This window comes from Diadema setosum, chromosome 14 (assembly GCF_964275005.1).
Source record: "Diadema setosum chromosome 14, eeDiaSeto1, whole genome shotgun sequence".
NCBI classification, from domain to species: Eukaryota; Metazoa; Echinodermata; class Echinoidea; order Diadematoida; family Diadematidae; genus Diadema; species Diadema setosum.
The window spans coordinates 6,690,591-6,715,436 of NC_092698.1; the positions used below are offsets into that span (position 1 = coordinate 6,690,591).

General features: G+C 38.1%; 1 protein-coding gene across 1 annotated transcript in view; it reads right to left on the reverse strand.

Annotated features, from left to right (window-relative positions):
• Positions 1–15,494: 15,494 nt before the first annotated feature.
• Positions 15,495–24,846, reverse strand: part of LOC140237868 (cytoplasmic aconitate hydratase-like) — a 36,763-nt gene continuing 27,411 nt past the window's right edge. Inside the window, exons 14-19 of the mRNA XM_072317800.1 lie at positions 24,103–24,259; positions 23,221–23,345; positions 22,053–22,157; positions 21,185–21,598; positions 20,066–20,251; positions 15,495–19,345 (exon numbers count right to left, since the gene is read on the reverse strand). Coding sequence (XP_072173901.1) covers positions 19,226–19,345; positions 20,066–20,251; positions 21,185–21,598; positions 22,053–22,157; positions 23,221–23,345; positions 24,103–24,259 — 1,107 coding nt within the window. The 3' untranslated portion in view covers positions 15,495–19,225. The remainder of the gene's footprint in view (positions 19,346–20,065; positions 20,252–21,184; positions 21,599–22,052; positions 22,158–23,220; positions 23,346–24,102; positions 24,260–24,846) is intronic.

A 24,846-nucleotide genomic window follows, 5' to 3' on the forward strand; every position in this document is an offset into this window, starting at 1 on the left:
CGGGAGTGGGGGAACGAAATAATGAAGCATACAATGATGACGCGGTTTAATAAATGTCATCAAATCTCCTTTTTGTTCACTGACTCAGTTGATATCTACGTGAGATGAGAACTACCCGAGACCCGCTCTTCAGTGTACCAGAATGAAAAACAGGAGGAAAAGAAAAACAACAACAACAACAACAACACTTCATTGCACCACGCTTTGTGTGCGTGATCGTGTGTGTTGGATGTTTCAGAGGTTGCAAGCATATAAACTTGATACATCAGGAGTGATAGAGAATGTATATTGCCGCCTACACAGTCAAAGTTACTGGAGGATTTGGGTTGCACCTTAACGAAAGACAGAGTTAAGCCCACATTATCAACTTAATATCTTATTAGAAACTTTTCGAACACGACATGTACTTTGTCAACTTTTAGATACACTTAGATACACAGAATCTAACAGGGGGAGGTATGCGGGGTCATCCCAGGGGCAGCCCGGCTTTATAGACATCGAAAAAAAAGTTCAACAAGTCATACACCCACGAATCAAACAGGGCAGAAGATAGACACTAAGAAAAACAATCCCACGAGCTAAAAAGTAAGTACACCAGTGTACACCAGGCCTATGAGATAGAAACTATGAAGAAGAGGCCCATGAGCAAGACACTAAGTAAATAGTTGATATCTACGTGAGATGAGATCTACCCAAGACCCGCTCTTCAGTGTACCAGAATGAAAAACAGGAGGAAAAGAAAAAAAAAGAAAACACATTTCATTGCACCGTGCTCTATAGATGAAGGATTACTATACGTCTGTGCGTGTTCGCGTGTGTGGGATTTTGCTGATGATGCAAGCACAGAAGAGTGCGAGCACTCATTATTTTGCTCCGTCAAAACCATTGTTCCACCGCTTTCACACATTGAAATGCCCATGATTGCAATATCTTGCAAGTTGCCTATTTGATGCATAGGTACTTCACCAAAAGCATTCCCCCATACCTCACTTTCAAAATACTTTGTTTGAATGATAAAGTACGTAGTTACAACACCCGACAGTCAACCAAATTCCACCGCTGGAAAATGGAAACAAACATCCATTCAAAAGCAATTCGCCACCTTGGTCCGGTCATTTGGAATTCACTACCACCCAGTATTCGAAATTCACAATTTAACAGGTTGTTCAAAAAACAATTCAAAATATTTCTCCTCCCCACATATTAGTCTCACGTTGCTTCACACTTGATCCACCACTTGTATAATTTACCCAACATTTGCACTTTCTTTTATTCTAGTGTATTCCAGGGCTTTTTTAGTCAGGTGATCCCATCACTGCCGTCAGCCCTTGAGGCTTTTACAGGACACCTTTTTCTTTCACTTTACTTCACTTCTCTTTTCACTATTTTTTTTTAAAGTCTGACTTTTTAAAAGTCTGACTTGTTACCACTTTGTTATGACTACCTATGCCATCCCTTTGTGTAATACAGTGGACTCCCATTATAACGAAGTCCTCGGGACCGGCAGTTTTCTTTCGTTATATCGAATTTGGTTATAATCGAATCAAATAAACAACAGAAATACATAGAGTGGATAATGTAGTGGCCTGGATTTTTACTTCGGTGTGACCGGAATGTCATCATAACCGTGTTCGTTATAACGGGAGTGCACTGTACGTGTGAATTATGTCGTATCTCATCTTTTTTTTTTTAACTGTATAAATTGTAAATGTTGAAAGAAATAAAGAAGAGTTCTATGATCTCAAACAATCAAATATCAGTATTGACAGGGAATGTCTATACGCCCGCCTACACAAAGTAACTGGAGGACATGGTTACACTTTCACGAAAGACAGAATTAAGCCCACATCATTAACTTATATCGCATTAGATACTTTTCGAACGCTAAGTAAATTAAGCTCACAATGTTGCATCGAGGTCGTGGGCCTTTTTTTTTTTTTTTTTTTTTTTTGCCTGGTGTCGAGCTCGTGGGCGTTATTCACTTAATGTCTAACTTGTGGGTTTTATTTGCCTAATGTCTGGCTCGTGGACCATACAGCTCGTGGGCTGGATGACTCTTAAGCTGTATGACTCATTAGCTGTAATGACTCGTGGGCTGTATGATCCGTGGATATCGAGCTCGTGATGTACTGTTTGACAAGTGAACATTAGGCAAGTGAACATTACATTTCAGAAACGCTGAGATGCTGAGAAGATTTACGGAAAGTATTGAATACTTCGAGAGCTAGAGTATAATAGATTAGTGCGGGGTCTCGAGGGTAAGAAAGAAGATTTACAAATATAACCGATTTGCTTGGAAAATAATCTTTAGGAAAGGCTGATGTCAATCATGTTTGCTTTCTTCGAAGATGTGTTTCATGTTTCATGCTGTTAAGATAATATGTCTTCAGGGGCCAATTTTGCAGGGAAGCTTGCAATCATGACTGTCATCGCTAAAACTTCCTCGCCATTGCCTGTGAGAGTGTTGCATCTTTACCTCTCTTTCAAACCTTAACCATGTTAACCTGCTTTGTTAACCGCTGACAGGTAAACGCAATACAGAAATGATATACCTGTCACCAGTTCCCGAGGCAGGTTAAGGTATAATATACCCCTTTCGATCACGTCATGATAATACTTATTAAAAAAAAAAAAAGACCAGTATCAAAGATCTTTGCGCTGAAAGCGGACCTTCCGTACCTTAAAATTGATTAATGCATTTGATGACAATCGCTTTTTTGTGTGTTTTTGTTTGCTTTTGTATTATACCAAAAGAAAAACCTACATTGTCTCCGTACTACTTAATATTTCGTTTCGGTGTGTAGTGAAGCATGAAGAATTCACAAGTCAGGCCAAGTGAGCGATTCCATTCCTTTGCCTCGGAATACCTTTAATCAACAATAGCAATAAAATAGAATAGCCTCGCGTAAGAAGGGTTCGTGGAAACATGATGCCACGAAGATGCGGAGATGCTAAGATGCTAAGAACCTGATGGTGAAAGAGGAAACGAATGAAAGATAAGACCTGAAAGGGAGTGGCTACAATGTTCAAGGTAGTACATTATACATGCTCTTCGTGCTCTTGGCAATCAGATACTGGCGCATCACTCCGCATCTACGGATAAACCAAAGTTTGGATAACCCTCTCCAATTATATTGCCCACGATTGTTTCAGACTTCTCATTTTGACGTCACTTACATGCTCAGCCAATCATCACCCTCCCACTCGGCGATCACGTATGAGGCAATTAAATTAGCATTTCTTATTCAAGCTAATGTAGACAGTTGGTTTAGACTTCAATTCCAGCCGGGAAGTGAAATTTGCTTCACTCGGAATCGATTCTGTCCTACCTTGATATTTGCCAGAGATTCTTGTGCAGTTACAAACAATTCACTCTGTATAAGAAAATTACTCTAAGAGCATTTACGCTGATGAAAACCTACATGAGATACTTCTATACTTCTTGCCATTGGCACTAGAAGCCACCAGAAATACAGATAATATTATTTCCGGAGCTTCTGTTAACGCGTTATGTGTGAACTCTTCTTGCTGACGAAAGCTTTGAATAAGGAAAAAAGAACAAAATCAGTTTGTGAATTTGATCGAACGTACACACGCAAACACATACACACACACACACACACACACACACACACACACACACACACACACACACACACACACACACACACACACATACACACACCCACAAAAGAGAACAAGCGAGAGACTTTAATTGTTCTTGCTGTGCTGTATAGCACATGGCTAGAGTTGACGGAATGACCTTAATTCGGTAACTTTTTTTTTTTTTTAAACGTACAAGTGCATAGGAGAGTTGGGAAGCAATAACATTAACTCATCTAATTTGCATAATGATGTAGACTGATATCCCTGGATCACGTCCCAGCGTGTCAAACTTTAACATTTCAAAGCTTTCACCGGTACTTATTGCTGTCCGATTTAACTGTCACTGCCACTGTTCTGTTTAATCTTTTTTTTTAATCCCTTGAACACATGAAAAAAAATTCTTTACTGCTTTCTCTGTTTCTTGTGGAAAAAAACAGATTTACTTTTTTTTTATCCTTCATTATTATCTGGAGCTAATGTTAACATTCTGAAGTCGGTCTAGAAAGGAGACTATGTGAAATGTGGCTAGGAGCAGCCAGCTCGTCACGTGTGGATTGAGGAGGATCGTCTCAATTATTACAATAAACGCGCGACAATCAGCGAGCGCCCCGGCGATCTGATGTGGGGAAAAAAATCGGCAAGGAGGCGACATTCGGCGACATCGCTGTGGTGTAGACTTTGAATAGACGTATCAGATGCATACAAGACTTCAATAATAATGTCGTATTATAATGATAACAAGAACAATAATATATAAACATATATATATATATATATATATATATATATATATATATATATATATATATATATATATTAACATATGCATCTTATTCATTGGAAAGGAATCGGCCTCGATGGGCTTCATGTTTATGGCCTTTACTGATCCCTCACGTGCTATGTATGTATACATTATTCTCTCCTGTTTGTCTTGTAAACGTGATGTTTTCTTTTTAGCGTGTGAAATAGGGAATATATTTGTATTTATTATATGTATATGTATATATATATATACAATATATATATATATATATATATATATACATATATATATATATTTATATATGTATATATATATATATATATATATATATATATATATATATATATGTGTGTGTGTGTGTGTGTGTGTGCGTGTGTGTGTGTGCATACGCATATACATGGACAGATTTACTAGGTAGATTCAAGAGTAAAAGATGAATGTGTATTTACTAAAGAATCAGTGTATCAAATCTCTTCATTATTTGTATTCATGCAATGTTATATAAGATAGGCCTACACAGATATTAGGAATATACCACATTTGGGTTAATTCCTGATGTAAAATAATTGCGCGTCTTCAACAACCCAGACACAGGTCTAACCACAACCAAGACAAAACCAACAACGTCGGCATACTAGGACGCGAGGAAATATTTATTTATTTATTCACAACATCTTTTAACAGGGACATTCCGTTCAGTTCTGCTGACAGCCAGCAGACCTGCTTTTCAAGGAAGCCCTGTATACAATGATACAAATGCATACATAAACTTTCAGGTAAAAACAAACACAAGGTGACCTACACAAAAACAAACAAACAAACAAACGAATTATATACAGTATTTACAAGTACATTCACAAATGGTACAGAGGGGTACCAGTGTATTACAATAACAATAGTTATGTGGTACATATATCAACTCAACTCAATGTATAATCAAATGAGCAAAAGGCAAACAAACATTATTTTCTACCATGCTTCACAACCTAAGATCATATAGTATGTAGCAATGGTCGGCAGTGTTTCTTGAAAAGAGGCAATGAACTCAGCGTCTGGACGGGAAGGGGTAACTTATTAAAGAGCATTGGACCATAATAAGAAAAGCTACGTTTTTTGTACTCAGTGTTAACCTGAGGAACAAACAGTGGACTGTTGGTAGCATACCGTGTTACATAATAAACGGGTCGCTGTGTGATCAGGCGATTCAAGTAAGGCGGTGCAAACCTGTTCAAAATTTTAAAGACCATGAGACAATGCTGGTATTTTATCCTGTCTGCAATATTTTGCCAATGTAGTGTTGGAATATACAGTGATACAGATTCATGCTGCTTTATATTAAAAATCATACGAATATATCTATTTTGCATTATTTGTAATTTCTTAATATGTGATTTGGAACATGAACCCCAGCTGGTGGAACAATAATCTATGTGGGGTAAAACTAATGAGTAATACAAATTGATAATCGTTTTACGTGATAGAAAACATTTCACTCTTCGTACACTTCCAATTGCACGAGCAATTTTAATGCAAATAGCATCAACATGTTTCGACCAGTTTAAAGTAGGTTCCAGAATAACTCCTAAATACTTAAATTCATTTACCTGTTCAATATATTGACCATCGTACATTACAGAAATTTTACAATTTTGCAATTTCTTTCTTGAACCAAACACCATTACTTTGGTCTTCTTTACATTTAACATCATCTTGTTTACTTTCATCCACTGAGAAATTTTATCAAGCTGCAGTTGCATTTCCTCTTGTAATAACTGGATATTCTTATTTCTACAAAATATCACTGTATCATCTGCATAAAGAGACAGTTTAACATTCAATGATACATCTATATTACACAGGTCATTTATATAAATACAAAACAACAATGGACCCAGTGTTGAACCCTGGGGTACTCCAGATTTGACCGTTAGGCATTCACTGAGAACACCATTTATAGAAACACACTGTTGTCTATTGTTTAGATAATTTGTGAACCACTGTAGTTCTTTGGAAAATACGCCATATTTTTCAAGTTTATGAATAAAAAAATCATGTGGGACCAGGTCAAAGGCTTTTCGTAAATCCAAAAATAAACTTCCAGTGCAGTAACCAGTACATCGATTTTCTAATAGGTATTCATTGATGTCACATAATGTTGTTGAAGTTGAATGGAATTTTCTGAAACCAGATTGGAATTGATTTAACAGTGAGTGGTCTATAAAATATGTATACAATTGATTATGGATAGCTTTTTCGAATATCTTGGCTACAACAGGCAATAGCGATATTGGTCTGTAATTATTCAAATCAGTTTTACATTTACTTTTATAAATAGGAACAATTTTAGCAGTTTTGAAATCAGCTGGTATTATCGCTGTGGCGAGAGATTTGTTAAACAGAACAGACAGTGGTTTACAAATGTGATCAGCTGCTAATTTTAGTAGTCTTGGATGCATACCTAGAATTCCCATGGATTTACTAGAATCTATATTTTTCAATTCCTTTCTAACATATTCAGAATCTATTTCAGAAAATTCAAAACATGTATGCGTTACATCATCAATATATGAACAGTGAGTCATTTCATCAGTACGAATATCTACATCATCATTCATATTACACACTTCATTGAAAATTTCATTGAATGTATCTGCCAAATCTTTTTCATTTTTCAGTAACTCACCATCAATGAGATTGCTAAACTGATTTCCTTTTTTATTATCAGGCAATAATTCCTTCAGCACTTTCCAAGTTTTCCTCATATCATTATTACATACATTTAAAACGTTATTATAATGCTTTTTCTTCAATTTCTTATTCAAATTATTAGCTTGATTTCTATAATGTTTAAATAAATTCCAGTGTCTGTTTCTCTCGGAATCATCAGTCTCACAATACTGAGTGGTTTTCCGCTTTGCAGTTGAAAGCTTATCAAACTGTTTTTTGTGGAAATCACGTTCCTTTGCCAATTGTAGATATTCTTTTGTAATCCAGGGTGCACCTTTAACTTTCCTTCTGACTTTCACAAAAGGAGCATGCTTATCACATATATCTAAGAATAACTTTTTAAATTCATTCCACATTTGGTCAACATCTTTTGAATACAACACACTCCATTCAATGCTATTTAGGTCTTCAAGAAATCTTTCCTCTTGGAAAGTCTTAAATGATCTATATGTGCATGCTTTCGGACATGATTTTGCTGTAATGGCTTTAAGAATAACATAAATCAAAGAATGGTCACTGAGTCCCACTGATTGTACACCGGAGGGTAGGTCGCCACATGAATCAGAAACTAAAATCAAATCAATAAGTGTACTGCTGTGCGGAGTCACACGGGTGGGAGACGTTATTACTTGAGACATCTGAAACAGACTACAGAGTTCATTGATCCTTTTTGAATGTATATTGTGGGTTAACATATTACAATTGAAGTCTCCCATAACAATAACATTATTCGATATAGAGAACACTTGTTCTAACCTTTCTTCTAATACATTCAAAACATCTGAACTATCATTTGGTTTTCTGTAAAATATTCCAATAAGATATTATTAATCTTTTTCTTGAAGGAGAGTCCAATTCCCCACACTCGATCCGACCCCCCCCCCCTTCCCCTCCCCACTTCTGAGAGCCTCCTAGAAGCGTTGACATCACATTCCTCGACAAAAACCCGTGTTGAAACTTCCATCTAAAAATAGCCCATCATTCTCATTCGAAAACCCGAGCGTGTGGCACGGGGCCCCCGGGAAGGATAGATGCGCTTCTCCTGAGCGGTCTATGAACCCGTCTGTGAATGGGCGCGCTTCGGGTTATCTTAAAAATGAGCCGCTTGCTTTCGTAAGGTGGTTTTACGTCATTCCGATCTTCCGGTATAATGTGACGTCAAACGGGACTGTACGTGTTCTTGCATTTCTCTTTTTTTTTTTTTTTGCACTGCATGTGTGCGCCCGCTGTAATAGCTCGACCAATGAATCGTATGCAACATTTTCATGGTTGACCGTAGATGAAGAAACAATTCGGTCGGTTACCTTTTACATCTCTTAACAGAGTATAAAGCAGCCACATGATAATGCCATTACAGTTTGTCATATCACTTGAGACGCTGTACAGCAAAGAAAGGAATAAAAAAAAAAAGAAAAAGGGAGGATGCCCCGAAAAATAACAACAACACAAAAACGGGTGCTTGCCATGAGTTCGACACCAACGAATCATTCAGCTCACGAGTCGTACAGCCCATGAGTTCGACACTGAGAGAACTAGGCCCACGAGACCGGCACATTAAGCCCCGCGTTGTAATGTCGAACTCGTGGTCTGTTTTTACCTAGTGTCGAACTCAAGGGCTGTATGACTCATGGGCTGTATTACCCATGGACCTTTTTTAATGTCGAACTCGTAAACTGTATGACTCGTGGGTGTCCGTCTCATGGGATGACCCCGAAAAAAAAAAAAAAACAATATCTGGGTGTCATAGGCTATATTAGAACTGAACCTTTACCGTCCGTCCAATGTTTTTTTTTTGTTTGTTTTTTTTTTCCGTTTTGCCCTGTTTCAACAGTGCTGAATCCGAATCTGGATAATGCAACTCTTGCATCATTAAGGGTTTTGAAATATTAAAAATGGCCGCCAAAAAACCATTATAGGCCTATTAAATCTTATCATATTTCTTCTTATAAACGGCGGAATTTGAAAACAATATTTTTTCTTTTACTCAACTCAAATCTGAATGATGCAGCTCTTTAATCCTTAAATATTCTGAGATATTTAAGATGACCGACGAACTGAACACTAAAATGGCCATCAAAAAGCTGTCAATATCTGCAATTTCTGCATACTTCTTTGTGAATGATGCCCATTGAAACAAACTGATGGTTTTACCCCATTTCGAAGGTGCTGAATTCAAATCTGGATGACGCAACCTTTGTATGTCTAAAGGTTTTGAGATATTCAAGATAGCTACCAAAATCTGAAATTCCGTATTATCTCAATATTTCCGTATAGATCATGACAAATTGTGCTCTGAAGCGATTCGAGTTATGGAACCAATAATTTCCATCTTCAGTTGACCGAATTACTCAGCAAGAATGGTATATAAAAAGGCTTCCACAATGGTAATTTATACTAAGATATCCAATAATAAATGTCTAAAAGGACGTTTTCACGCGTATCCTGAAACGGTTGATATCAACTTTACATCCTCTTTAAGAGATGAAAGTTTGACACTTATGAACACGAAGACAATGACTAATAACATCATTATGCTAAAAAGGCATACGTACAAAATGGCAGTAAAGATGGCCGCCAAGATTGCTTCTAAGATATCAAAGTTACTCTTTTTCGGTTAGTGTCATTTTATGACTTTTTGGTTTAAATGTTGGAACTCGTTTCACGTTTTTATTAAACTTGAATATTCTGACAGCATCATTAGAAATGGCGGCAACGGGGGGGGGGGGAGGGGACGGAAACACAAGATCAGTGTATATACCCTGCGACATGAGGGTTTTTGGTTTGTTTGGTTTGGGTTTTTTTTAAGTTAAGTTCAAAATTCTGGCGCAGAAGTTCAAAATTCTAGTGCACGCCTTTGGTGAAAATCAAGAATACTTTTTTTTAATGTGTAGCACACAATTCAGGTACTTGTACATCATAGAGGATCTTCACATCTTGGGAGCCATCTTGGCATCTTGGCGGCTATTTTGAAAGCAATTTTTTTTTTTTTTTGCATAAGAGTCATACTTTCATCTCCCAAAGAAGCTGTTATAGTGTTAATTTCAACCTTTTCTGTACGAGTGAAAACATCCTAAGACATTACTGGGATATCTTTGCTCGACTGAATTGTAAATAAAGTTCAGATTTTGGGCGCCATTTTGAATATTTTGAAATCAAGAATAGGAAATTATTATTTTTACGTGTCACACACAATTCAGCTACTTGTATATCATAGGGTAACTGAACATCTTGGGAGTTATGTTGGTGATGATGCAAGATGCAAGAGTTGAATCATTCACGTTTGGATGCACTATCCCTGACGGACGACAAGATAAGTTTGGGCTCAATATCTTGTTTAGGTTGTTGGAAAACAATGTACATTGTGTTTTATTATTGAGTTGGAACAGAATTCACGGAGATAAGCATCTGTGATGTAATGAAAATTCAAGTAATCCTCCTCAAAAAGGGTATTTGGCAATATCAACTGAAAAAGATTGTTAATACATTGATAATGAAATGCGTTAATTTATTACTAAATGTATTAAATTGTTAATTAAAATGTTGAAGTGTTAATCGAGGGATCATCATGCAAAATAATGAATGCGTCAAATTATTATTAAATGTATTAAAATCAATTGTTAATTAAAATGTTACAGTGTTAATCGAGGGATCATTCTGGTCACCTGGATGGCATTTCATGAAAACAAGTTTGTTCTCAGCCAGTCAGATGCAAGGATTTCAGTAGCTTACAACAGTTTGTCTAACAAGTTTGTTCTCAGCCAATCAGATGCAAAGATTTCAGTAGCTTACAACAGTTTGTTTAACCAACTTTATCCTTTGAATATGACTGATGAATTCCGAAATTTGTTAAGTCGGACAAGCTTATACATTTTGCCGCTTTAAAACGAGTGAAGTGCCTTAACAGTATTGAGAAAAAAAAAAGAAAAAAAAAAAGAAAAAAAGGGTCATGTGCACATGACCGAACTGTTGTGGTTGTGTCTGGTGGCTGGGCGTGGCTGTGGATGGTGGTGGGGTGGTGGTAGATGTGTGTGTGTGTGTGTTTGTTCCTGTGATGGGTTTGTCCGTGGTTGCGTGTATGCGGGGCTTGTGCTGCACGTCCACTCACGGCGACCACCAGGGAGAATTCCACCCAACCATCGTCGTTGTTGTTGTTGTTCTTTTAACTTTATGGAGCTCTCTGCCGGGTGGGCAATTTACTCCAAAAAATATATTGAATTCAAATATTTATCTAAATACATTTATAAAGCTCTACACTACTTTGAATTATCAACAAAATCTAATTATATTTATTTCAATATTTACAAATGAGAATATTTACAGAGAAAAAAAAGGGACAGGTTTTAGGAAAAGATGTCGCCTGCCTACTCCTGCACCGAAATGCAAGGTTACGCCGTTCCCGTCGGCCAGGTAGGTAGAGGACCCACCGGCCGACGCCGGTGAAGTCTCGGCCTTTCCCGGGGGCAGGCGCCTCCATCCATCCGGGGGTTGCATCTCTTTTATGGACTCTTGGGCCCGAATTCATGAAGGTGGTACAAATGAAACCATGGTTTAAACCATGGACAAAAACCATGGAGCGCCAAGTGTCGCACGGAATATTTCGTTACGAAATTGGTCATTTCGTCGATAAAATGACTGTTTCATTAACGAAATTATCATTTCGTGGACGAAATGTTCATTTAGTTACAAAAATTTGTTATTTCATTACGAAATAATAATTTCATTGACAAAATGACTGATTTCATAACGAAATATTCCATGCGACACCTGGCGCTCCATGGTTTTTGTCCATGGTTTAAACCATGGTTGTACCACCTTCGTGAATTCGGGCCTTGGTGTTCTGCATGAATGATTCCCTAGTAGTCTAGTCTTTTCTTGCCAGTCGCTTTTTCCAAAATGTAGAGAGGACAGCGTCCAAAACAGCACAACTACACTATGTTGGGTGACGTGAAAAAGGCTAGCGCGTAGAGACCATTAATCCTTATAGTCCGGATCAAGTGCCCATATCGTAGCTACAAAATAATTAACCGCCTCGAAACCACAATCCTAGACTGTCGGTGACTCTTTACACTATGTGAATAGTGATTGCAGTTTCAATACACCAGTAGTGTTGGTAGATCTTACCCGTCGCTGTTAAGGAACTTTGACACAAAGTATAGCTTACAAATGGTCAAGGATTCAAGTTCAAAAGACTGGAGTGGACAATGGATAATGCAAGCCGGGTTTTCTACACGGATTGCGTAAGTCAAAAGCACTGAGTAGATTAAATGTGTTAAGATGAACAAGGCCATTTTTACCGACCTAAATAGGAGGGAAGAAGCCCCATCACTATAAGCACAGTCACGCTTTGTGAGAGTACTAGGGAACTTTGACAAGCACGACTCGGCCGCTAGTTGAGCGCGCCGTGTGAAAAAAAAAAAATATATATATATATGCTTCTGCACATGCTAGAATCAGAAAAACCTCCCGTCCTGGGGAAAACGAGAACGGTTCTCGGCCAAAATAGCGTCCGGTCCCGATGTTGGGCACGTCTGAGCAGCCAGCCAATTGGCGATCTTGTCGTGCGTGTTGGTCATACACCACGCGACGGTTTACTTTTCACACATCCAAAATCGCTACGTCTGCATCCACACACAAATGCGAAACTGCTTAGAAATGGGGACGAGAGTCCGAGAGTGGGGATTGCCATAGCCGATTGCTTTCGCGCCCTTTCGGTCTTCCCGTCGTGTAGCGATGATAGAGTTCCCTATTATCAGAGCAGACGACACAACACGGTTGGGCTCAAAATCTGACTTTGGCACCCAGACTACATTAGACCCGGGGGTCTCGCGCTCAGCAAAATATCGCAAACCCACCTTACGCAGTACTTAGCAGTACGTGTAGTATCTGCAGATTAAAATGAAACATGAAGGTTCACCACACAATCATCTAAAGTATAGGAAATAAGAGTTTTTGAAAAAGCTCACATTTCATCGTTGCCGATTCCAGTGGCCTTTTTTTTCCATCAAAACCGTTCATCATCAATAACAGAATTGTTGCGACTTTTCCCTTTTGATCTGTCCCCATTCTCAGCCGTTTTGCACATTCAAAAACACCCAATCATAGCAAGTGAGGGGTCATTTTAAAGATTGTTAATCAGGCTTTCTTATAATATCATATCAATGAAGATAATGCTGGTTTTAAAGAAATATGATATATTAAATCTTAATTGCAGAACTTATTTTGAGGGGTTTATAAACCGGGGCTCAACACTAACATTCTTTCTCTGGTGGACCATTCGAGCAATAACATCTTTAAAGCTGAAAGAGAAATGTAGTGGCCCAAAATAAACGAAAAAATAACAATCCACTTTAACCCTAAAAGGGCCGGGGGGCGGAATCCGCCCTCCCCCCCCCCCCCCCCCCTCGACGTTTCGCGCTATAATTCTGTAACGCGAGAAGGCCTCGTCGCGAGGCTTCTTGACTTTCTTCGTTCAAGTCTCGCGCAACTTTTGAGACCAAATTTGCAACGTCCGCGCATACTTTTGCGAAGCCACGCCCATTTTTGTAACGGAATGTCGCCCCAAAACGGGCAAAATTTTGTGATTTTGTGTACATTTCCTATGGAAAACAGTGCTCTGTCATGAAAGTCATAAAAACCTGATTATTTTTACAATTAATCACTTTCATTGATTAATTTTGTGCTAATTATAGTAAAAAAGTGGTCAGTGACAATTTCCAATGAAAAAATAAAGAAAAAACAAAAGTTGAAAAACAAGGAAATACATAAGAAATTCTGAAAACAATAAAATACATAAGAATTGAAATGAGTTTTGGAAGTTTTTGTGATGTACAATTGTTGATTATGCTAAAACAGATTTACAGATCAAAAATTAGACTCGCGTTATTAGTCATGTCTTCGTGTTCATAAGTGTCAAACTTTCATCTCTTAAAGAGGATGTAAAGTTGATATCAACCGTTTCAGGATACGCGTGAAAACGTCCTTTTAGACATTTATTATTGGATATCTTAGTATAAATTACCATTGTGGAAGCCTTTTTATATACCATTCTTGCTGAGTAATTCGGTCAACTGAAGATGGAAATTATTGGTTCCATAACTCGAATCGCTTCAGAGCACAATTTGTCATGATCTATACGGAAATATTGAGATAATACGGAATTTCAGATTTTGGTAGCTATCTTGAATATCTCAAAACCTTTAGATATACAAAGGTTGCGTCATCCAGATTTGAATTCAGCACCTTCGAAATGGGGTAAAACCATCAGTTTGTTTCAATGGGCATCATTCACAAAGAAGTATGCAGAAATTGCAGATATTGACAGCTTTTTGATGGCCATTTTAGTGATCAGTTCGTCGGTCATCTTATATATCTCAGAACATTTAAGGATTAAAGAGCTGCATCATTCAGATTTGAGTTCAGTAAAAGAAAAAATATTGTTTTCAAATTCCGCCGTTTATAAGAAGAAATATGATAAGATTTAATAGGCCTATAATGGTTTTTGGCGGCCATTTTTAATATTTCAAAACCCTTAATGATGCAAGAGTTGCATTATCCAGATTCGGATTCAGCACTGTTGAAACAGGGCAAAACGAAAAAAACAAAAACAAAAAAAAACATTGGACGGACGGTAAAGGTTCAGTTCTAATATAGCCTATGACACCCATATATTGGTTTTTTGTTGTTTGTTTTTTTCGGGGTCATCCCATGAGACGGACACCCACGAGTCATACAGTTTACGAGTTCGACATTAAAAAAGGTCCATGGGAGGGGGGGGGGGGAGGGGGGCGGAATCCATCCGGTCTGAGCATAGCCAAAAAAGCCCGGCCCCTTTAGGGTTAAGTGCCAGATCGAGCCACCAAAAAATAGCCGTTTTTTGGAAATTTGGTGGCCCAACATCAATTTTTAGTGTAAATGTATAGTGTATATACACACTAAAATATAGTAAACATTTATATGCTTAGTGTAAATAAATGATATCTACATATATATATATGGGCCATGACATGAGAAAAGGGCCCATAGAGCAGAATATACCGTAAATGAGTTTTTACAGCAATATTGTAGAACGAACTCCACGTAATTAGATAAGCAAACCGTTTTCTGAAATTCCACTCTGAAATGCCTCAATTATTGTATTTACAAAAGCATGTTTGCCCAAATACTGCCACTTTTTAATGCAGCGTATGCAATCGTGCGCAGCTAGCTAGCTGATCTTTTGTTTTGCTTCGTTAAACTTCCATGCTGTTTTATGGCATTTGTGCGTGACAGTGCTAAGGGCCCTTTTCTGGCGTCACGGCCCATATATATATATATGTGTGTGTTTGTGTGTGTATGTATAATGCCACTGAAAGAACTAAATCTACTCTGTACTTGAAATAAGAAGAAAAAACAGCAAAACTGATTTTCAAATTGTGATACTTTATCATCATATCTCATTGTCTGGATGTTGACAATCCAAACGGACAGCTGAATCCTGAAACTGTGAGTTAGGCATGAAAACTCAGAATGAAAAGATAATGATGTTCAAACATATCTACCAATGAATGACAGCTTGGCCAATCTCGGCCAATAGACTAGCTGTAAAGCTCTTGGTGTTGAAAATGTACTGCAAAGAGTGTGAGTCTTTAAGAGCGAGTAAATTGAGCTTCTCATATCTCCCTTTGCCACTTTGAACATTTTATAATAACATATTACATGGGTTAGTAAAATCGTACGATCAGTATACATCCCTATAAACATCCGTATTCAGTTGCGAGCAGTTGTACGATCTCAGTCGACTTTGACACGTTCGCTATGCCAAGAACGGATAAGAGGCTACATTTTGCAATACCTGAGAAACAACAGGAGTTCGCTTGGCAACACAAGTGGCTTAATTTGATTGCAATACCTACTGCATATTGAATATAAGGATGAGGTCTGCATTATGCAAACTACAGTAGTAACACCTGTGAACAATTACCCTACATGGCTAATAAATGAAGGCAGAGGGATGCACACATTCCATGATGTTTACTGCAAAAACTGGCTCCTGGTAGTACAATTTTGTGTAGTGAATCTCTTATACGGCCCAGTGAGAAATTATTATGATGATACAGGCATATTGTACTTAATTTGGTCAGACTTGCACTTTAACCCATACAATATAACACAACATTGATTTTGCTGTTGGGAAGTCACAATTAGTGTCTTCATCTTGGGGCTTGAAATGTTATCTATGTACAATGACTCTTTCGAATAGATCATTGGACTAACTACATTTCCAGCCTTTTGTCCGTCAACATTTATACAATATTGACTCTTCATATACATAAGAGCTGTGCACTCATTACACTTCCAATGAAAGGTTGCAAGTCAATAACACAAATTATCATCTCATACTTGGTGTCAACATTGGAAAACATTGTGACACAAAATTAAAATAGATCATAAACATAATCAGCTACAAAGTAGTACTTCACCAAACTTACACAATACAAATTCTTAAACACCATTTTTTTTTTTTTAAGTCAGTCCCATATGATCAAAAACAATAAGCCCCATTTCAAACTGAAAAGTAACAAAACCTCCCTTTATTGAGAAATGAAGTATTCTATGCTCATCCTCTTTGTTAAGTAATACATATATTGCCATCTCTGTATTTCTGGGTGTCTAAACCCTTTACTGCAATATGTGACCTTTTTATACATACAACACCTCCAATACACACTAACTTGCTCAAAAAAATAATCATTTCAATGAGACAACCTCAACTCCTAAGTGTCATACTTGTAATGTACAATCTGTGCAACACACAATAGACTAACTGCCATAATATCCATCAGCGTCCATATCTTGCACTAAACAATGCTGTCCGATTTATGATTCATGATAACTTGACTACAGTGTATGTCCACTTGGAGAACGCGACGCAAAAAAGCATTCACCTCTCCACTCTGATCTAATCCTATTATTGAAAATGGAAACACGGTTCCACCTTTCTGGTTATACATGTATACTGTATTATGGAAAGGGATTCTTTCCCTTTTACACAAGATACGCTGATGACACATTGGTGGGTGGTATGAAAGTAATTGTGTTGACTACTGTGCTATTCTTAAAAGAATGAAAAGTGCATCTGCCAAACTCTTAATGTAACTAGTGATAACAGTTGAATGATATGAACACATTAAACATAACATGCTGGCCACCTGTCCACTAAAAAAATGGCAAATGCTAAAATCATATAAAACATTTAGTAACAAAACTACACATTATAGAAACTTCACATGAATTGAAAAAAAAAAAAAATCACATTTGCACACTAGGATATGTCTTCTTCAATAAGTCCAATCATAATATGTTCACCTGAAAATTAATAACACAATTACATATTATCCAACTTCGAGTTCAAAAAATAGATTCTATGTAATATATGTTGAATTTTTGAGAGTATAGTTTGATCCACCAGGTACTTGAATTCATTTGGAAAGCATTTTTTCCATTTACAACAGAAAAGAGACTAATTGAATTCTTTGCCACATTTACATAAGTTAATACGTTTGTCTGATATTACAAACAAAAAATATACACCTTGTGCAGTAACATGAATTTTTCTCCCTTCAAATGCTGATTTATATTTTTTCACAGACAATATAAAAGCAAATTCATTAAGGTTTCAGGGGTATTGAAATATATTCTGGAGAGCATTTTTGCATTTCCAGTTCAAAGTGAAGAAGAATGTACTGTTAAAGTGGAAATTTTAGCCAGAGTAATTTTTTTTTTACTACTCAGTCGGGTAAGACGAATTGTTTCAAATTTCACAGACGATCACGACAACTGAGCAAGTAGTTAAAACGGCTCATCCCTGCCAAGACAGCTAAGGGTTTTAGCAGCACATGCTGCAGCAAAAGGTAACTGGTCTGCATAATGACAGTGACTTCACTGTCTCAAAGAACTTTCTTCCCCTTCAAGGAGTCAGTTTGGGGGTTTTAATGCTGAATACATATCACTTATTTCCTCAAAGTAACACAGCACATATGACACAAGGGTACTGGTCAAAGGTGCCTTCACATTTTGAAGCATGTGCACGCACAGAAGAATCAATATCGAAGGAAATTTGATACAAAAATCCTTGATTTCAATAGCACAAAAAGTGGCTTATGAAGATGCTGACATACATGTACAGACTCTTCAATCAGCATCCAAGAGTGGACGATTCGCATTTATCTAACAGCTGAATTTTGTACACAGAAGCTGCTCTACCTGCCATTGAAAATTAGTGCAGTACACATTTTCATACATCTAAAATGTTTGAGATTCCACGTTACTCATAGTTTCTTACTTTTTTTTTGCAATAACTTTCACCCTGTTATTTGTAATTCACCATAACCTGAAAGAGCTTGCAACAATTGAAAAGGAAAGTGCAGACTAAAATGAAAATACATGTATCCAAAACATTTCTTGGTCAACAGTAAGTACTAAAACCTAGATATGATAATTCTTCAAACATATGGATAAAAGGGACAACAATATGCTGGAACATTTTCATGTTAACTTGATTTCAAACATTATATTTGTTAATACCAAATGGAACACTAGGTCTCTTTGCCATACAACTTGGATCACAGTGCATGAAAATGTTAGGTTAAAGGTGTAACACATCTTCATTCCTATTGAAACTTTAAATGTAAAATCAGAACCGTTAATAATGTTTTTTGTTTGTCTCACTTTACTTTCAGGTCTTATGAGGACTTAGAAACTGACAGAGAATAATTGGTGATTTGAAAGCATGATATAAATAGCTTGGCTGCTCAGCTTTTGCTGCAACTGCAAATCACAATGCCAAAAATTTCCCCATGCTGTTCCTGAAATGAAATGACAATCACAAATTTGCAGTCCATGTGACATCTTTGGACATAATTATCACTACATTCTGGCAGTAAAACGTTGGAAACATCTTGTGCCCTTTTACAATCAGTCGGTGACAGTGGTACCAGAATTTGAATCTTGATTACTTCATGTCAAACTGCAGCATCAGGGAGACAAGAAGCATCAAATGATTACCATTTCTGGCTTGGAGTTGCAATTTTTCCTCAAAATTTCTCCCAGGCTTCCAATTGCAGTCCTTACAAACAGGCTCAGGTGACTTTACTACTCGTCTATGAGCATCTGCCGAATCATGTAATTCAGGATTCCCCCGTTGCGATAGAATGTCAGCTCCACATCGGTGTCAAAGCGCACAGTGACCTCAAACGACTTTCCGTCACTGACCTGAAAAGGACAGGAATTATCAAGAGATGAAATTTGCTGGAGATTAGTGCAAACATATCCCTGACCTGGATATCATACTCAGACTTATGGTGGTAGGACATGGATTACTTTTTGTCGGTAAGAATTACATTTATACAAACAGAAGTAATGCAGCAATCTTTCTTTGTTAGTTTCAGTTTTATTTCAGTATTGGATATATTAACTGCAGAGTAGGGTGATACAGGAAAGATATGAATTTGACAGAATCACACACACTTTTACACTAACACACTAACGCACAGTGAAATTTTGAATGCTCTTCTTATCGTTATTTCTACCTGTTAAGTGCCTCGTCCTCTCACACTTTTCAGAAAACATTATTAGAACAATGCTCTTCCATAGTACAAACAAAATTTTCAGGATCATGATACACTTTGAAGAGGGCTAGCGGCAACCTGCATATACATTTGCACGTCCCTGGGGTGACAAGACCTTGTATCTCAGTTTTTGGTGAAAATGACTTTTTTTGATTAATGGTCAGGTAATCACTTAAGTGGTGTCCTGTCCAAATCCTAGTTGCCTTACCCCAAAAATAAGCCACCACGACATGTCAAAGGAAAGGCAATTCTATTTGATATAGTGCTTTGGCTGCCACTTTTCTGTGCTCTTCTGAACATTTTGACAGTTTGCACATACAAGGTCTTGTCGCCCCAGTGACGATAAATGTGTTTTCTCACTCACCTGAACACTTATCCTTTGCCCCGCTGAGAGGTCCTCAGGCATGGAGATGGTGTACTTTTCCTTTCCCGTTAGTCCCAGAGACTCAGCCGTCTGTCCCGGTAGGAACTGGAGGGGTACGATGCCCATGCCTACCAGGTTGCTGCGGTGAATCCTTTCATAGCTCTCCGCTATCACTGCCTGCACACCCTATATAATCGACAGCCAAGACACAAAGTGAGTAAAAATGATAAGCTACAGAGCCATGTGTCTCTCACTTCTATTCTAAGCAAATCAGCTCATTCATCAAAAATGTTTTTTTATTCTGCATGACCCTGTACAGGGAGTGAGTTCAAAACAAAAACTCTTTCATAAAATGCCAAACAACATAGACTGCACCAACATGGCAAAGCATCCTGGCTTTCAACCAAAGTATCATACATCCTCCACACTTTTAACGACATAATAAAGTTGTAGTATTTCTTGGCTTGTCTTGTCCTTGCGACATTTGATTTATATTATGACTACTTAATCTCCTGTTTGTAAAATAAACTCCCACATATGCAACAAGTGTGAGTATTTCAGAATAGCCATATATTGCTAGCCACAAATGTTCAATCGCAATAAATATTATAACTTTGAATACGATAGATCAATTACGTATGCCCACCCCCTCCCTCCCCTCAAAAAATACCAACAAGCATGCAGAGCCCTCAATACATCAAACACAGTTTGTAGTAATGAACATGTCACATGTTTTCATAGGTTATCAACTTTTAACTTTGCATGAATTTCCTACACACAGGTACACATATTCTACCATTGAAAAAAAAAAACCAAAAAAAAAAACACACACTTCAAAAAATTCCTATCTAGCAGGTTGCCCACCTCCCCTACCCCCTTCCACTTAGGAATTTGCAAATGAGTGATAACAGTACATATCCTACCATTGAATGAAGCTGAGATGAAAACCTCAACGACAGAAATGCTTTTACTTCCATGGGAATTGCACATATCAATTTCATGAATCTAATATTGTGGCATATTAACACAGTGTAATAGTTACTCCGCCAATGGTAGTTCACGGTAAACTCCGGCCAACCCGGTCGCTAGTTCAACAGGGAGGTGGAGAAGGGGATTTACCTGCATCCATGGGCCCTTGGCTGCCCAGTCCCTGGAGGATCCAGCTCCATAGTCCTTGCCCGTGATGACTACCAGCGGATGCCCTTCCTGCTGATACAGGTCAGCCGCGTCAAACACATCCATGGTCTTGCCGGAGGGAATGTGTATCGTCTTGGGTGCCGCCTTCCCGATGAACTTGTTGAGGAGTCGGATGTTGGCGAACGTGCCCCTAGCCATGACTGCATCGTTGCCGCGGCGGCTGCCGTAGGAGTTGAATTCGCGCGGCGTGAGGCCGAGGCTCGCCAAGTAGCGCGCCGCGGGGCTGTTGCGGGCGATGCTGCCGGCAGGAGAGATGTGGTCCGTGGTCACAGAGTCGCCCAAGAAGAGCAAGACATGTGCCTCTTTGATGGTCCTCGGTGGTGGAAGCTCTTTGGTCTGAAGAGAGGGTCATTGCAAATCACAACAGAATCTCATTCGTGCACAGTACTTGTGAACACAAGCATTCCACTTAAGCACACATCTTTAACAAAAATATTGGCAAATTCTGATTTCTGTCTCATCCATGTGTTTGTCCTGAATTTACAGAACATACAGATTATGAAGGGCTGCTCACCTATGCAGATTAAGAAGCATACTTATGCACACCAAAAACATTGCAGATGCAAAACAAAATATACCTTGGTTGAAAAACAGGGGAATGGTAAACACAGGTCATGATGCACTTTAATGTCAAATAATCACATACTTAAGCTATGTGTTCTTCTTTGGAATTAATAAAAATAGCATATGACATACACAAAGAATATAATTAAAACTTAAAAGTGGGCATAATACAAATGTTGCTCTGCACTGCATGAAAGGCAATGCAAAATGTAAGAAGTAGACATACCATTGTTTCAAAGAAAGGAGGTGACTTGATGTACGTTGACTTCGGGTCCCAGGGATATAGCATGTCATCTGATGTCTCTAGGGCATTCCAGCTGGCATTTCCCTTCTGCTCATTGGAGGAAGGGGGGGGGGGCATTGAAGAGAGTGGGAGGAAGAGTTAGTTACTGTCAATTGTATTCGTGCAGAGGATTTAGAATCATAGTATAATTGAATTTATCAACTGTACTGCTCTTGAGGATGTATAAATATGACAATTTTCACTCATGCGACTTAAGGAATTAACTACAATTTCACAATTGTATACATGAGTTCTGTGCACCAAAAGAACCTCTTTGAGGACACCTGCACCTGCATGACTCATTATACTCAATGAATTTAACAATATGGAAAAGATGTCTTGATATCTCTATCTAGTCCTAACAAATAATCCATACAGCATCAAAGCAGGCACAAAAAAGACCATTAGAAAGTACTTTAGACCTGTGGATAAACTGCTAACTTTGTCCACTGTAGCCACGGTCACACTGGTTAAACTTCACGAAGTTTAACTGTGAGAACACTTTGCGAAGTTTGCTTGTCTGTTCACACTGGAGGCCAAACTTTTTAAAGTTTTAGTTCTTGATAAGTTCTTGAAGTTTGGGTCAAAGTGCACACCGTCTATCAGCTTTGGAGGCACAGCAAACAAGAAGTGGAATGGTCACATGAAAAACTTTGTAAAGTTTCAGCTGTGTACGTTCAGACTGCACAAACTTTGAAAAGATTAGCGGGGGTTCGGGAAATTCACCTTGCTTGAACAGGAAGTCTTTTGAAAAGTTTTGCAAGAAGTTTTTCAGGAAGTTTGCACTTAGACTAACCAAATTTTGAGAACTTTGACTTTGAAGACATTGCCAGTGTGATTGCCACTAATGTCATCCTTCACCTGTAATGCAGAGGGGGATAACTCAAGGATATCAATTTGGCTAGGCCCTCCAAATTGTCAGTGGCAAAGACCACTCCTCAGGCAGTAAAGCTGTTGCACACACTGTGTGCAAAAATGCACATCAAGCAAATTGAACAGGGTGTCAGTGCTTTGATAACTATGTCTTATCTTGTGAAGATGTGCAATATCAAAAGAGAATTGACCTTACTATACCTTATTTTTCATTAGGAATTGCCTGAATTCCACTTACATCAATCTTTGTGTAGACCTCCTCAAACATGGAAGGAATGACATATTTCTTCTCCACCTCCTGCAGCTCTGCCCTGGTTGGCCAAATGTCCATCAGGAAAATATCCTTGCCATCGGCATCCTGACCTGTAGACAAACAAAGAGACAAACAGATAGATAGTAAGATATATAGATAGACAGATAGGTAGACAGATAGATAGACAGACATACAGACAGATAGATAGACAGATAGATAGGTAGATTGATAGGTTGATAAATAGACAGGAAGATAGATGAAATAGATAGAAAGACTGATAGATACACAGTCTCATAAAATCTGCCAAACAAGATCCTGTCAATCACTGCTAAAGTACTAATATGATTTAACAAAAGGCAATGGAATGCATCTTCCCCTAAACTGAGCATAATTTGTATGTTTTCATATCACTCACATAATTAACAAAAGACATTGCATGCAAACGTGCAAGTTATGCTCAGATAGGTGATCTCATCAACAGAATCTTGGTTTGGCAGGTTTTTTGCAGGCATACCCAAGTAATCTGATGAAAAATAGTGGAAATAACTTGAAAATATATGTCACATATTCAGATATTCATTTGGCCATGTAAGTGATGTTGAGGGTATCATAAATCAAAACAAGTCAACATGCACTGATATTGCATAGGTCCTTCAATGTATCGTTTTCAAGACACTGCAATTCTCCCATACACTCAATGCGACATACACACAGTTCCTGTAGGAAATGAGTTCAAAATGGTCCTGATCAACAATTAGCATCATTACAAACAAGTATTATTTCTGTTTCTCAAATCTGTCTAGTACGACACGACAGCATACATGCTAATCGAATAAAAAATGCCAAATGTCCAGGTAGCGGTCTTACCTAAGGGTTCTTTCTCAAAGTCAATGGTCACTCGTCCAGCCAGTGCGTACGCTATGACAAGGGGTGGAGAGGCCAGGTAATTGGCCCTGGTGAGGGGGTGGATCCGACCCTCAAAGTTTCGGTTCCCTGACAGCACACCACATGCTACCAAGTCGCCCTACAAGAAGTTGGGAGAAAGATTAACATCATTGTTTTCCTTCGACACACATGATACACCATACAAATACCTGAATCATTTGGCATACACGGAGGCAACAAAATACATTTGGCTGCTGGAATATGCACTTTGCAGTTTTGTTTTCATAAGCTTTACATAGGAGATTTACTTTCTTTTGCAATGTAAAACCTCTTTCAAGAGGAGCAGTCAACACCTGAATCTTCAACTGAGACATAATGGCATAACATTTCCTATGAATGATATTTTGCCCTTTAATTACTAAAATAACAAAAGGACATATAAATACAAGCAGGGCTCAACATTAGCAGATGCTCGGTGGCTTTGTGGCCCGGTGGCTCGGGGCCACCAAATTTTCAAAAAGGCTATCTTTTGGTTGCCTGATTGGGCAGCTAAAGAGCATGACATTTATCATAATTCATATTGTCACTTTAGAATGACAGGTTCCTTTTCAATTTACGCAACATTTCAAAGCTCAGAGATGTCATGTGTTCAATGCTTGCTATCCTTCTGAGACAAGAAAAAAAAAGTCTCTAGAGTTTCGGCGAAATGTGATTTACAACATCATA